General features: G+C 42.7%; 2 protein-coding genes across 6 annotated transcripts in view; one reads left to right on the top strand and one right to left on the bottom strand.

The window, feature by feature from the left end:
• megf6b (multiple EGF-like-domains 6b) overlaps positions 1-1,876 on the top strand; it is a 59,807-nt gene extending 57,931 nt beyond the window's left edge. Inside the window, exon 38 of the mRNA XM_085159018.1 lies at positions 159-1,876. Coding sequence (XP_085015144.1) covers positions 159-223 — 65 coding nt within the window. The 3' untranslated portion in view covers positions 224-1,876. The remainder of the gene's footprint in view (positions 1-158) is intronic.
• A 660-nt stretch (positions 1,877-2,536) lies between these two features.
• kcnab2a (potassium voltage-gated channel subfamily A regulatory beta subunit 2a) overlaps positions 2,537-15,399 on the bottom strand; it is an 87,440-nt gene continuing 74,577 nt past the window's right edge. For all 5 annotated transcript variants that reach the window (XM_085159034.1, XM_085159036.1, XM_085159035.1 and 2 more), the window contains 6 exons: positions 12,360-12,445; positions 12,079-12,199; positions 11,391-11,485; positions 10,102-10,222; positions 6,920-7,008; positions 2,537-4,926 (listed from right to left, as the gene is read on the bottom strand). In XM_085159034.1, the coding sequence (XP_085015160.1) occupies positions 4,837-4,926; positions 6,920-7,008; positions 10,102-10,222; positions 11,391-11,485; positions 12,079-12,199; positions 12,360-12,445 (602 nt within the window). In that variant the 3' untranslated portion in view covers positions 2,537-4,836. The remainder of the gene's footprint in view (positions 4,927-6,919; positions 7,009-10,101; positions 10,223-11,390; positions 11,486-12,078; positions 12,200-12,359; positions 12,446-15,399) is intronic.

Below are 15,399 nucleotides of genomic sequence, written 5' to 3'. Positions count from 1 at the left end.
AGTAACCAAGTGTAAGTGCTGACAGTGTTTAGTTATTGTCTGTGAGGGTTGAGCTGCAGAGGCTGCACTTTCCACTTTTTTTGGGGGGTTGTTATCAAATGTGAATGCTGTGCGTTTGCTGAGCTGGATTTCTCAGCTTGTTGTGTCCGTCGCCTCAGGTGGACCTCCGCGCCTCACCTATGGGAGCAGCTCAAGACAATCACGGCACGACAACTCATTATAGCAGCTCCAACCGGCATGAAATCTCAACTGGGACAGGAGTTTTAAACTGAAGTGACTCCAGTGAGTGAAAGCTCATGACAGGGAACTGTAGCAGCTGGGAGATTCATGGAAACGGATGCTCTGATGAGAACTGCAGTTCCATGTTTGCACCCGTCTGGATGAATTTTTTTTTTTGTGCCAAAGTGTCCTTTGAACTGTTGGGGTTAAACTGTCACTTGCAGGTTGTGATTTCCAAACATAACCCGTCTCACCTTCAGGATAAGCTTTTCTTCTTCCAGAGTGCAGCGCGAGGAAGTCGCGGTCAGGTTTGCTGCACTTTCAGTCCATTGTGTTTTATATGTTTGCCCTCAAAATACAGCAGTAGGTACTGTATAAGAAAAATACTCTACTTTTGTAAAGATGTTGGTGATATTACTGAATATGATGCAGTTATGTCATTTCTATGAAGTTGTTTTCAGTCTATACAACATGAAGTATGACCCTTGGGTAAATGGTGCTATGATGCTTTACTGTACGGTGCAACAGATTATATTGATCCTCACAAGCTTTATGCTATATGACAGTAAAGCACACTCCTGATGACTACACATGCTGTAATGACAGTTTGACAAGTTCAATGTAAACCACTTCAGATCATTTGCACCTCCTTATGGATTTTTATTTTTTGTATAAATTGCCTCATATTTATATTTCATAAATAAGTCATAAATGCATCTTTTGTTTTCTACTGGATAGAAGAGGCTTGGACGCTCTAACAAATCCAGACATTATGAATAAAGATGCCAAAATAAAAACAGACAAGTTGGTTTTTAACCATTCTTATTTTTATCATTAATTCATTTTCATTGAAGATCATAAGCTGTACATCCTGTCTAAATCTCAGATTCAAGCACAGTGCAGATAGCAACGCCTGCAAAATGAAATCAAAATGAAAAAAGGCAAAGGTGATCACAACCAGAAATATATACAAAGGTCAGAGTATGTACAGGACAGACCAGGCTCTCAATACGTCGTCTTCAGGGTGAATTCCACACACTGTTGCATTTGAGCATCATAATGCACACACAACACAAAGATTGCTTCTTTTTGTCAGTCTTCAAATCAATACAATACCGATAGGAAAAATGCAGCATGATGACAAAAATAAAAACAGTTCTCTTAATTCTCTCTACTGCATTAAAGGCTAGAACATAAAAATATATTCTCTGTATAACCTAGAACCTTCTGTAAAATAAGCTCTATTCATCTGTGGGTCTGTTTCATTTGTGAACTAGTCATTAACATGTTAGAACAACAAATATGATGAAACTAGGACCTCTTAAAGCATTATTTTCTCCTACATGGGTGAGGGCACCAGACAAATACACACAAGCTTCAAAAGTTTCAGTTATTTCTACGTTGTGCGCGTGAAGCTCGTTACGACATGGCATCTGTGTCGAGCGGGTCGGCACGCTGGGACACAACTGTGATGGTCAAACTAAATGCACAGCGATAACGTTCAAAGGGAAAGTCTGACATCTTTTTTTTTTTTTTTGGGGGGGGGGGAATGCCACGTCGGCATATGTGCTGCTAAATATGACGTCGCCTTAGAGCGCAGAGACTGGAAACAGCCAAACTGCTTTTCTCATCATCAATAATACATTTAAAAAAGAAATGATTCCTGAAAATAAGTGTGTCACACCTTGCCACTGCAGCCTTAAATTATTTGTTACGTGGATGGAGAAACAGCACGGTCCTCGCTGCCACGGGAGCGCAGAGCCGTCCTCGACTCAAGTAACGATACCGTCACTTCACCTGTCTCCCCTTTCATCTGCTCCCCTCCATGTGTCCGTTTATCCGGCAGAGCCGAGATGCACCCACACAGATGGTGAAACTGAGAGCACAGGATGAAAGTGCACACACAGCACGGACTTGACTGCACACTCAAACACCCGATTATGTGTTAAATAAACCAGGTTCCCAACTGAGAGTCTGACAAGTTATCCTTACAATATCTCAATCAGACAGTCCTTGGTGAACACAGTACGAACATATGAACAAGGCTAAAACCCTCTGACTGCCCTTATCTGTAAAGCTTAATAATGAATGGCTAATATGTTCTGTACAGAAGAGAAAATGAGTTTCTTCTGGTTTCCAGTCTGTGTGTTGAGCTAATATGAGTTCAGTATCAGACCTTTTGTAATTTTGGGTGAGAAAAAGCACATTTCCCAAAATGTCAGACTCAACCTTTAAATCTCAGACTTCTTCTCCACTCGCTGCAGATGGAAATATTAAGACACAGAAACTCCACAGACTAATGAACAAAATGTTCTTATCTTTTTTTTTCTTTTTTTTAATTCTGAGAAAACAGCATCAGCTTGTGCCTGTTATTATTTACTCAGACTTACAAGAGACACGGCAAATCAGCCGTATTCAGGATCAACTAATACAACAGCATGGGATTGGTTCAGTTGTCCCCCGATCCCTCACACCTGAACACACCTGAACACACACACACACGCACACACACACACTCAGATCAACAGCAGATCTTGAATCACTTTGCTGTTGTTTAGGAGTAATACTCAAGCAAAACCTCATCCACACAAACCCCACACAGTGATGTTTATCCCCTCCACTCTAGCTGAGCAGCTTCACCTCATTCATATCATTCACACTTATATAAGTTATGTTAATTTGCACTTGTTTTTTCCTTCTAAGAATCAACAGTTTATCAACTGTTAGTAAAGACTTGTTATCTACACGTGTTAGTAAGCTTGAAAAGCATCACCTTGTTTGTCCCATAGGTACTGTAGGCTGGGTGAAGAGGGTCCATGCTTAGAAGATGTAACATGCTTTCCACTTGTGCTTTAATCACAGTAAGAGAGCACCCAAAGGACAACAAATGATACAGGGCGTTGTCAAAATGTTTGCAATAATACTTCTGACGTGTCTCGGGGCGTCTGCCGCCTGAAACAAACCTTACCGATCCTAAAGCACTTAGTTGTACTACGCATTCTGTATATGAAGGACATACTTGTTAACTAGTGTAACAGCTCGGTCAAGTAAAGATATATTATGGAGTAAAGTCCATACCATAGATAGATTACAAGCTGGACAGCACATGCGTCAAGATGATTTCTATAATCTTGTAATAGTGAAACGTTGGGTTGTTTTCTAAAAGAAAGAAAGAAAAGAAGAAGATGATCTTTGGCTCAAGCCACACTAAAGTGTCCACACATGAGAGAAAAACAGATGACTAAATACAACCTCCTGACTTTGTGCACGCCAACACATGACTGAAACTGCCTGCTCCGTTCCCTGAGCTGCTGCCACTCACCGATTAACCAGACACACGACTCCTTCCCCCCCAGTCAGGGAGCAACAAACACCACTTCCACCACTCAGCGGTCCAGTTTATACCGGGGACACATGACCAGCGCAGAGAGGCAGCTGTCGAGCTGCTCGTCTACAAGCCCAAAGCACAGTTTGATGCAACTCTAAATAAGGCAAAATACTTGAACTGAATTTGATTGAGGAGAACTTTCCATGAGATGTTGAGCCAACACTGATACGAACGTTCCCTGCACGCCAAAATCCTCAGCCTGAAAAAAGCGAGAAAAGCGGCTGGAAAGCACAGTGAAGCAGGCCGCTGCGTTTGATATAACACGACTGCAGTTCCTGCTGTTAGGGAGGAATAAACTGCTCATCTCTTCAGTGGCACGCAAGTTGCCCAGACACATCAGCCTAGGCTCCTAAGCTCCATCGTGGCGAGTGGTTCACTGGAAGGACGGAAGCCCTGATGACTTCAGAACTTCAGAGCCACGCTTACACAGGAGGAACATCGGAGCATTAGGCTGGACAAACGCACTGCCAGTGAAGAAACAGAGGATGAAGAGAGGGAATTATGAAGAGGCGATGTGATTCTATAGTGCAATGGCTGTGAGATAAGACTGTTGTAATACCCATCCTCTCTCTTCTTTGAAACTGCCTTCCAACACCTTTACTGACAGTACTAAAGTGCTGATTGAAGCCCGTGAGGAGGCTCTGGTAATGTCGACAACACTTTCAGAGAAATCTTGACGGATTTGGACAGTACACAGGTGTTTGTAAACAGAACGTCCAAACAACGAATGCATGGCTATGGTACATGTGCAACAATAGTTCTCGTGTATTCATACAGCAAGAATTTCATCTTCCTTTTAGTTGTATTCGGTTTTAAAAAGAGAGAAAGAAAAATAGAAAGGAAAAAAAAATCTGGCTGCCAAGCAAGCGTGTGCTTATTTTATTTTTTTTAATAAATGTATTTTTCTCTATAGTTTTAAAATACGTTCAGCTGAATTGAATGTATAACTAATTTAAATATGAGCGCATATCTCTAACCTCTCTTTTTCCATGTTTGTGTCTTTCTTTGTCAATCCTGTCATTTCCAGTGGAGGTGACTGTATTTTTTCCCCCTTTTCTTATCTTATCCCTGTAACTCTAAATGAGGTGCCCTGCGTGGCCTTGGTGTGGCCAGACTCATGCGTCAGGGTCTCACTCAGTAAAAGCTCAAGCAAACAGAGGATCAGGCAAAGGTGGGGCACTGCGGCTGCAGGCCGGGTGCAGCCCTGCCGGGCGGGGCCGTGCCACGCGTTAGGAGCGGTAGTCCTTTTTACTGTACGGCTTGTTCCCCAGGATGCTGTCCACCTCGTGTGTGATGGATGATGACAACTTTGGAAGAACCTACGACACGACAGAAAGACAAGAGGTGAACAAACTGCAGTCGCCATGGTGTGTTGCAGTTTCACATCGCTACCTATAGAGAGTGTTGAAAGGATTTTTACAAACAATCTCAACGTTGCAATCTTCAGTCCAGCTCAAAATCCAAAAACGGAAGTGGCATGTGTTTATTTTTTACTTTATTTTTTTGTTGTTTTATATATTAGCTTTATGCACAAGTTTTTATCTTTATAGAAACAGCGATATGTAAAAAGGCTTCAGTTCTAATAAATTCCAGAAAAGTTGGGATGCTGGTAAAACAGACATTTTAGTATTTTATGAAAAATATTAACTCATTTTGAAGAAGACTTTGAAGAAACAGCAGGTAGTTTTATTGGCAACAGGTCAGGTCTAACGTGACCCTGTATAAACAGAGCAGCCTCTTAGAGAGGCAGAGTTTCAGCAGTCTGAACAAAACTGTGGAACAAGTTCAAAATAAAGTTCTTTAATGTAAAATTGTGAAACCTTTGAATAAGAATATGGAGAAATCTCTGTGTGCAGAGGACAAGGCTAAAAATCAGTACTGACTGCCCATAACCTTCAGGTCCTCGGGCAGCACTGCACTAAAATCAGGCACAATTCTGTCATGGAAATCACTGGATGGACTTCCAGAAATCCCCGTCTGTGAACAGAGTTCACCATGCCATCCACAAATGCAGCTTAAAGCTCTATCGTGCAAAGAAGAAGCCATATGTGAACATGAAACAGGAATACTGGCGTCTTTTCTGGTGCAAAGCTCGACCTGTCTGCAGACAGGCCCAACTTTCCACCAACTGAAAACATTTGACACATTATGAAATATGTTCTTTATGTTCTATTGTGAATAAAATGTTTTATATTTGAGATTTGCAAACCATTGCATTGTATTTTTATTTTTATTTTACACAGCATCTCAACTATTTTTGGAACTGGGGTAGAACTTTGTAAACAGACACTACATAAAGTATTTATAGTAAAGTAGTGCATCACTGAGCAGAGCAGAAATATGAAAACAGGAGGAATATATTGTTCCTTTTAAACTTGATAACTGAGGAAGCTGGACTCAAAGAATAATTATTTTCAACAAAAAGGCTGTATAAATAAAGATTTATGAAAATACATCACTAAAAAGAAAAATTTATTAAGATATTTTGCCCTATTTGATGAAAATAAAGATCGTTTTACTCTGAATTTCAAAGTGAGGAGTAAAAATCTTCTATTTAACTGGAAAACAAGCAAAATAAAAAAAGATTAGATGGTAGTAAAAATTAAACAGGAACTTCTCGTGTGCAGAGAATAATAAATAAAGTATTTGCTCTTCCGACAATGCAGACATTAAATAAAAAGAAAAAAAATAATATTTTTATTGAAACTTCCTGAGAAAGTCTTTCACACCAGGGGCCGTTTCTATTTCAGCGTCTCTGATATAAAATTCTGGCAAAAGGGAAACTGCAGAGCCCTTGGGAAATGTGAGCATAGCATTTCAAACCCGAAATATCAAACGCATTCTGGGAGAGGAGACGTTTAGCACACACACACACACACACACACACACACACACACACACACACACACACACACACACGGGAGCAGACACAAAGCATCAGAGTAGATGAGAGTCAGAATGCTTTTTACTTCGGGCCAGACATAATGTGAGGAGGGGACGTAAACCCTCACCGGTCTGAAAACCCCGTTAAAGAGTGCATCTTATCAGGAAAGGAGGAAGTGGCTGTGAGCTCATCTCCAATCCCACTGGCAACTGATACTCCTCTGACCTTATTAACTCAGTACAGTAAAGCACCCAGGCGTGCAGCAGCAAACTGCCCAGGAGGCCAAGCCGTGCCCAGGAGAGGAGGCTGCCGCTACGGACTGTAAGGCACGAATACGAGCCCAACAAAGCGGGTCAGGTCGCATTTTCACAAATTAAGCTTCTGATTTGCTTCGCGGTAAAACAAGCAAAGCGTACAAACACACTCACCTGGATCGCTCCTATGTTCTCCATCAGCTGGTCGGTGTTGGACGCCCCTAAAAGGACAGAGCTCACCCCCTCGTTCCGTAGGCACCATGCTGCAGGAGACCAGTAAATAGGGATGACACCCCTACCGTGATTAAACACACGCACATACACACATGCAATACCCGAGACGCAAACACACGCTGATTACTATTTGCACATGAAATGACAGCTCCCTGATAAAACAAACCAACTGCTATACTACGGCAACATTACTCATCAGGACCTCGACACTCGTTACACTAACACTGGATCAGCGATGGAAGAACCGACCCACTCATGCACACACCACAATATAAAAATGACTCCTGATCAGATGCTGCTCAATGCCCGCCTACATTACATCAAATTTCAGTACTATACCTTAGCTCATGCTGTGTTGAAAATGTAACTTGGCATAGCTCACTGCAGGTAAATCGAGTCTCGTTGTTGCACCATGACTAAATGATTTGAATGGAAAAACCATCTGGTGCTTACTTGGTTCTAAAGTTGTTTAAATACAATCTCAGATCAGAACTGTGTCATTATTTAGCTGAAATTAAATAAACCAAATGCAGAAGCAGCGTGTGAAAAAACTGAGTACACATCATGATTCAGCAGATTGTAGAAACACCTGTATGAGCATTAGTCTCTCACATCGGTGTGGAGGAATTTTGACCAACTCTTCTTTACAATGTTGACTCTTCCACAGCATGTCTTTATCCCGTCTTCCTTCTCTCACTCAAACCGGTTGCAGCAGATGGCCCCGCCCCTCCCTGAGCCTGGTTCTGCTGGAAGTTTCTTCCTGTTAAAAGGGAATTTTTCCTTCCCACTGTCGCCAAAGTGCTTGCTCATACAGGGTCATATGATTGTTGGGCTTTTCTTTGTATGCATTATTGTAGGGTCTGCCTTCCAATATGAAGTGCCTTGAGGCGACTGTTGTTGTGATTTGGCGCTGTATAAATAAAACTGAATTGAATTGAATTGTTGCTTCGGTTCACTGAGATTTGCAGGCATTTGTTTATCCACAGCTCTCTTAAGGTTGTCCCACAGCATTTCAATCATGTTCAGGTCTGGACACTGATGGATTGCAACATGCTGACTCTTTTTTCAGTCATTCTGTTGTAGATTTACTGCTGTGCTTGGATTTATTCTCCTGTTGCATGACCCAATTTCAGCAAAACCATTACCCGTTAGAAAGACGTCTTCAACTTCAACACCATAATGCTTTAGTATACAGTGGAGCTCATAGCTAACTCAGTGGCTGCAACTTGCTGTGGTCCTGTGGCTGTAAAACAAGCTCAAATCATCATCCCTCCACATCAGTCCTGACATCTGGTATGAAATGTTTGTGCTGTTTTTTTTTTCTTTTCTAAAGGTAGCACTTTGTATTATGAACACACATCTCCATTTCTGGTCTCATCTGTCCAAAGAACATTGTTCCAAAAGTCTTGTGATTTGCTCAGATGTGGCTTTGGAGCCCTACGCCGTGCAGCCATTTTCTTTTTAGCAAGAAGAGTCTTTTTCCTGTCACCACTTCCAAACAAGACATACTTGTTCAGTCTTTTTCTGATTGTACTGTTGTGAACTTTAACATCTAACATGCTAACTGAGGCCCATGGAGTCTAAGATGTAGCTCTTGGGGTTTTTTGCAGTGTTGCTGAGCATTGCATGGTCTGTTATGGGGTAAACGTGTTGGGACATTCAGTCCTGTGATGATTACAAACTGTTATGAAACTGCCAGAACTTCTGCTTTTATAGAGGTGGTCACGTTTGCTAATGACCAATTAATCAAGTGCCTTTGATAAGTGACCTCTGTCTGTGACTGACCATCTTAATTCTATAGAACCAGTAAGGGTGTACTTAATTTTTCAAACACTGCTTCTTGATTTAGGTTTGTTAAATATTGACTGTGTAATTTATTGTGTGATGTTCGTCTGTTTTTCCTGGTATATTTTTTTTCCCATAAGACTAAGTTCCCATCCCTTTGTAAAGCACAGGTAGTGAAGCAGGAACTTGCAAAAAACTCATGTACAAATACTTCAGAACCATTTTCAGGTGCAAAGCATGAGTAAAAGAACTAAATCTCAGAGCAGCTCTCTGCTACTAATGTTCAGAGAACCTGCCTTTTTGTGATCACACACACACACACACACACACACACACACACACACACACACACACACACACACACACACACACACAGAGCTTGGTCTGCCATTGTAATTGGGAACTGTATTGTGCAATACAACTGCATGCTCTTGAAATTCAGGAAAATACACTGGTAAGCAGATTACAGTATAATGGAATGAGGAATGCTGCTGTAAAAATAGTGGGATTATGATTCTACACAAATCTTCAATAAACATGAGAATACGGCCAAAAAAAGAAGATCTTCATCGGGAGTGATGCAGGTGCAGACCTTCCCTCAGGCTACTGAGATGCCGACTACATTTGTTTACTTTGTTCTCACACTTGCAGCCTGATTCCTGAATTTACCACCTGCTCAAGGAGTCTCGGGATAAAGCCCAAGGCGAGAAGCAGTCTGTTATTGTTTTATAGTTTTTATTTAATGCTGGAGTGACACAGCGATCTAGAAGACTGCATATATACTCCGTGCTGCCTACAGGAGTGCTGGAAGGATTTATGGTAATTGAGGGAGAACCGAGGGTGTCCACTAATGGCCCGTGAAACCAAATCTATGACAGTGTATTACTGTGTGGGTGAAAAATCTGCTGTGATCTGTGCTGAGATAGGAGACCGACTGCGAGATTTATTCGCCGCGTCCCTCTCGACTGCCACTTTAACGACGCTTGCAGGACTCTGCGTCTTTGGGGTTTGCACATTTACTGCCCGGCAAGTGAATCGATATGAGTCATCCTCTGGATTTATATCTGATACTGTGTGTTCCTGTCCCTTTAAGACGCAGTATTTACCTTTCTGATTGTTTTATTTCTTAAATAGTCCCCGTTTTCTTGTTTTTCCTCATAAATATACTTTTCTTTTTTTTTAACTGCACACTTACAACACAGACACATACGTGACAACACAACACACCAAGTGTCAAACCAGACAGCTGCGAGAGCGGTGCTGACCTCGGCCTGTCCGAGGCAGAGGGACGGACAGACAGACAGAAAGAGAGAGAGCGGCAGAGTGTATCTGCGTACCGATGGCGAGTTGGGGCAGAGTGCAGCCCAGCCGCTCCGCGATTGCCTGCAGCTCTTTCAACTTCGCCTGCTGACGCCGGCCCTCCTCGCTCAAGATCTTGTCCTTCAACCACTGGTAGCCCTGTCGAAAACACAGCACACCTGCTCAAAAACACAGCCCTGCTCACACCGCTGCGCTGCAGCTCCTGTGTCACCAGGGCCTGTTTTTAAACACGTGACTCTGTCTCCTGCTGTCTACACCTCAGCCAGGGAAACACAGCTCACTCTATGCTTTTGTAAAAAATAATAATAGTCAGTTCATTTATAGCAGATTTACAAACATTACAAAAATTAAATATGTTAAAAAAGTGTTAGTTTTGTCCCAGCTGAGTTATACAGTAGCTTTGATATCTAGCTGGTAGATCTAACAATACGGAGGATGTGATTAGTATCACAAGGATTCACTGACTCAACGATCCAAAACACCACAAACATCCACAGACAACACTGAGCCGAACGGGAAGCAGCACATTCAACATAAGTCACCAAAAGTACTGCACGACACCAAGATGGAGAGCTTACTTCATGAACCGGCAGAGCTCAAACCAACAATCAGTGACACACGATCCACAGAAACACAACATGCCACTCCAGCACAGAGGGACAGAACACCAATCAGGTGTAAGCTTATGTGTTGAGCTGTCTTGGATCTCTTATTTTTAAAAGTCTGCATGCTGAATGCTAAAATATATTTCAGCATCACAACATGACATGATGGAAAGTGAGGGCTGCTGAGTTCATCTGTCACAAATACAGGATTGAATCCCTAAAGCCGCGTCTCCTCTTTAACCATTTTTAGTAAAAATGGACGTTTTGTTTTCTTCTTCTCCTGACACAACACACTGAATTGATTCCTGATTCATCTGCCAATTTATAAAGTGAAACATTTTTATTTTTAAAGTGTTGGTATCTGTAGTGTCAAATAAAAATTCACAAGTCGGCACGCACACGTGCCGCACTATTATTGTTGTGAGCGTAGGTGTTTTGTGGTCATTTGCGTGGACTAAAATATATTAAGCTGACACCAACTGACAAACAGTGTGTAACAGCACTGCTTGTGAAGCGGTACGCAGTGCATGGCGTCGGCATGGCACTGAAAACACACAAGGTTACAGTATGTGGTGAGTAACAGAACCTGAAAGACACAAAGACACACAATAAGCAACCAGCAGTGAAACGCAGCACAGTGACAGCGGCACAGATGATCAGAGTGGGATAAAGAAGGAGCACAGCGAGCGAGGCTTGTCTACCTTAAGGGAGGCCCGCGAGTAGGGAGGGACCCTGCCATCGTATTTCCCTGAGATGATCCCACAGGCCAGCGGAGACCACGTCATGGCCCCCACACCTGAGAAGAGAAACATGTGATCACCACTGAACAATTTTTATTAGCCATCAATAAATTAAAAAAAAAAAGGGCTGAACTTTGCTGAGTTGATGATGATCATTTCTCTACTTCTCTTAAATCACACTGACTGTTCACACACTTCCACAGCATGTCTTTTATTCTGTCTTCCTCCCCTCACCCAAACTGGTCGCGGCAGATGGCCGCCCCTCCCTGAATCTTGTTCTGTTGGCAGTTTCTTCCTGTTAAAAGGGAGTTTTTTCCTTCCCACTGTCGCCAACATGCAAGTGAGGTCGTATGATTGTTGGGTTTCTCTCTGTATGTATTATTGTAGGGTCTACTTTACAATATAAAGCTCCTTTTAATATAACCAATGCTGGTTTCTCTGCATTGAATTGAAGCTAATAAAGTTAGATGACAACACAAACAAGACTTTAACCAGCTAGAATCAAAACTGCACTGATCTCCAGTGCTCCAGCAAGTAAGAGAGAAGTTCTCGTGTTACATTTCTGGAGTGCTTCCTTTCAAAAAATAACTTTTGTAATGCTTTTATGGATCAATTCTCCACCTGGAGGCACAAACGCACCACTGCTCACCTATCTTATGGAACAGCTCAGGTAGCTGCACCTCCACCTTCTCTCTCTGGAACATGTGGTACTCTGCCTGCTCGCAGATGGGGGGAATCTGGTTGAACTGTCTCGCAACAGAGTACGCTTCCTAGAGAAAAACATGCAAAGAGTTACATAATACAGCAGAGTATGTAAACATTTTGTATTGGGAACAATACTGAACAAGAATAGAAATAGTAGATAATGTGAAGCTGGAAATAACTGGAACTTGTGAAGACAGAAGGAATGTATTTTGGACTGAGTCTCACCATTATTTCCATCGGGCTCCAGCGGGATGTCCCCCAGTACATGGCCATGCCTTGGTTTATCACATGGGTCATTGCTCGAACCGTTTCTGCAAGTTACACACAACAAAGATGAGGAAAAAAAACCCAAGAAGTTTCTCACATTTTTGGTTACACATACAAACATCTACACATAAACACACTGTTCCACTGGTGGATCCGGTTTTTGCTACTTTTAGATCTGCAAAATGTTAAACTTCTGGATCTGAACACAAAAGCCTGACCCATGTGTTTAGGCAAGGACAGCCAATCAAAATAAAGGTAGATCAAAGGGAGGTGGGTTTTAGAGTGTTAAATGGCTTGTTTCAATGCTGGATCAAGGTGTAGTTTAAGATAAACAAAGCTGCTCTAGTGGAATCCAAAAATAAAAATATGTAGTTCTGGCATCAGCACCATGCTCTCCCGTGTTTTAAATGCACCTTAGAACAACACGCAGCAACACTACACTTGAGCGAGAGGAGGGAGGTTTGGGGTCTTCACACACCCCTGTTCTCTGCTGGCCATCGGGGCGTGGGGGCTGGGAGGAGGTGTTGGCCGTCCGATTGGGATCTGGGATGCGGGGCCTCCCTGCTGCTGCGGAGCCTGGGCCGGTCTGCTTGCCTCCACCCCAGGGGAAAGGGTAACATCTCCTGGGTCTAGGTGTCGTTTCCCCCTCTAGGGGCGAGGGTACCTGGACCTGGGGTATAGAGTTTGTTTGGGGAGTGTGATTGTGTGTACAGTGTCCATGTATGTCTATCCCTACGTTGGGTGAGTGTTAAGTATTTGTATATGTGTGCATGGGGGTGGGAATGCATGTTTGTGTCTGTGTGTGCCTGTTTGTCTGTGTTTATATGTCAGGTCGGGTCTTACACTCCACCTCTCTGGGAACTCCCAGGCCCTCCAAGTGTGGAGGCCTATCTCCCCTCACCACACTCCCTGCCGGTAACTAATGCCCTCAGGGGTCGTTGCGTTGGTGGTTCTTGGTGTCCGGGGCTGGGCGCTCAGGTATGTACCAGCTCGCTCCCGGTGACTACTTGGCGGGGCCTGGTGCTCGGTCAGGCCTCTTCCGGGGCAAAGGGGGCCCTCAGGCCTCTGGGTCTGCAGCTCGGTTCACTCTGGCACAGCTGGCTGCCGGCAGAGCCGGCGGGCACGCCACTGCAGCCCCCTCTGGCTTCTGCTCCGTGGCTACTGGGTGACCCCTCATGTGGGGCTCTCCTCAGCTCTTCCCAGGAGAGTGGCACGGATGCCCCTCCGGTGGTCCTCCTTGGGCTCTCGCACTCTGGGGCCTCTGGATGTCTGGAGCCTGGATCTCCTCCATGCCTGCTTCATGCCCTGGGGGACAGGGCTATGGCTTTCTACATCCTCTAGCAGACCATTACATGGGGAAACCTTTTGAATACGAGCGCGCTGATCCACACAGGTGTGCACACGGGTGTTCACTGTTCATAGACATATATTAGTATGTTGGTCTGTTTTTTTGCTTGTTTTCTCTTCCTTTTCTCTCAACAGGTAATCCAGGAGATTTTTTTTCCTCTTCTTTCTCTTTTTAAGTGCCCTTTCTCACTGTCCCTCTTCCCTTCTGTTTTTCTTTTCCTTCATCTTTATTTCTCCCTTTCCTATCCCTCACTCATGTCTGTCCCATCTGTAACAACTGAAAATAAAATAAAATAAATAATAACAACAAAGGTTGATCTAATGGACCAATACGGCAAGGCCGTGATGATCCATTTGGCAAAGTAAATCCATTGGGTTGGTCTTCAGACAACAATTCTGACGGCTAAAGAACCAAATGGGACAGGCAAATAAATAAATAAATAAATAAATATGTAGCTTAAAAATAAAAATAAAAAGCCGGCCTTAAAAAGAAAAAAAAACATTAACACCCGTTTCACCCTGTGGTGTTTTCCGCAGCATACAATACCTCAAACAGTGTCCTGGTACTCTAATTTATGTGCATCTGCTTGTTCTTTCTTCTTCTAAAAGAAGCGCTCGTTATCATTTGCAATCCAAATGGCCTCGGCCATTCAGGACAGAAGTGGAAAAGCTGATTATGTTAATCAGAATGGAGCATGATTCACCCTGATGAAGATGACATCTATTCATAACAAGGCACTTGAATGACATTAAAGTTTTAAAAAAAATCCTAAGAATCTGTCAATTTCGATCTGCAGCGGGCTGCAGAAAGGAAATCCAGTGAAATAAATACGAGATGACGGCCGTATTTGCACCACTTCAGTTCTTTAATTGTGCAAAAAGCCTCTTCAGTGGTTTGACAAAGTGGACTACAGCTTATTTATTTTAAGCACAGATGGTTAGAAAATATGTCAGGGGTGATTTATATTTCTCTTTAATGTGATGACTGGATGTTGCAGAGAGATTAATCTCATGTTACTGTGTCAACACAGCACTGCATTTGATTTAAAGCCGTCAGGTGGGAATGTGTTTTTAAAGCATGCGTGTTTATGTGTATGATAAGAGAGATTTGAATAAACAAATGATTCTGATAATTATGCTAAAGATTATAACATCAAAATATACATTAGCAGAGGCATGATAAGAGAGCCATGGCACTCAAAGAATCCTGATTACACATCCGAAGTTTAGCTCCTGTCATAAAAGAGCCAGTCAACAGCTAAAACTAGGATATACGACCCAATCAGTGGGTAATGTTGCATTGGCACAGTAGAAGTCTATCACAGGCTTCTACTGCACATCTGCAACCTTAACAAAGATGTAGATAAGTCAAATTACATTCATGCAAATAAGCTTTAAGATTAGATTTGTTCAGTGGTTTGTTGGGTTGTATGGATATTGAAATGTACTCCCATTTATACAGTTCTTTTATAATCTTAATGACTAAAAGTCCCATTTTAACCCCCATTAAGCAACATACATTTATACAGCACTTTAATTACCTCATACCCACGGCATATTCAGAATCACCCGTTAACCTAATGGATGTCTTTGTACCGTAGGAGAAAGCATGAGAGAACGCACACAGGCATAGGTGGGGATCGAGCCGGTT

Source organism: Neolamprologus multifasciatus, chromosome 5 (assembly GCF_963576455.1).
Source record: "Neolamprologus multifasciatus chromosome 5, fNeoMul1.2, whole genome shotgun sequence".
NCBI classification, from domain to species: domain Eukaryota; kingdom Metazoa; phylum Chordata; class Actinopteri; order Cichliformes; family Cichlidae; genus Neolamprologus; species Neolamprologus multifasciatus.
Note: the sequence above shows the minus strand (reverse complement) of the source record. Positions and strands in the feature narration are given on the sequence as shown.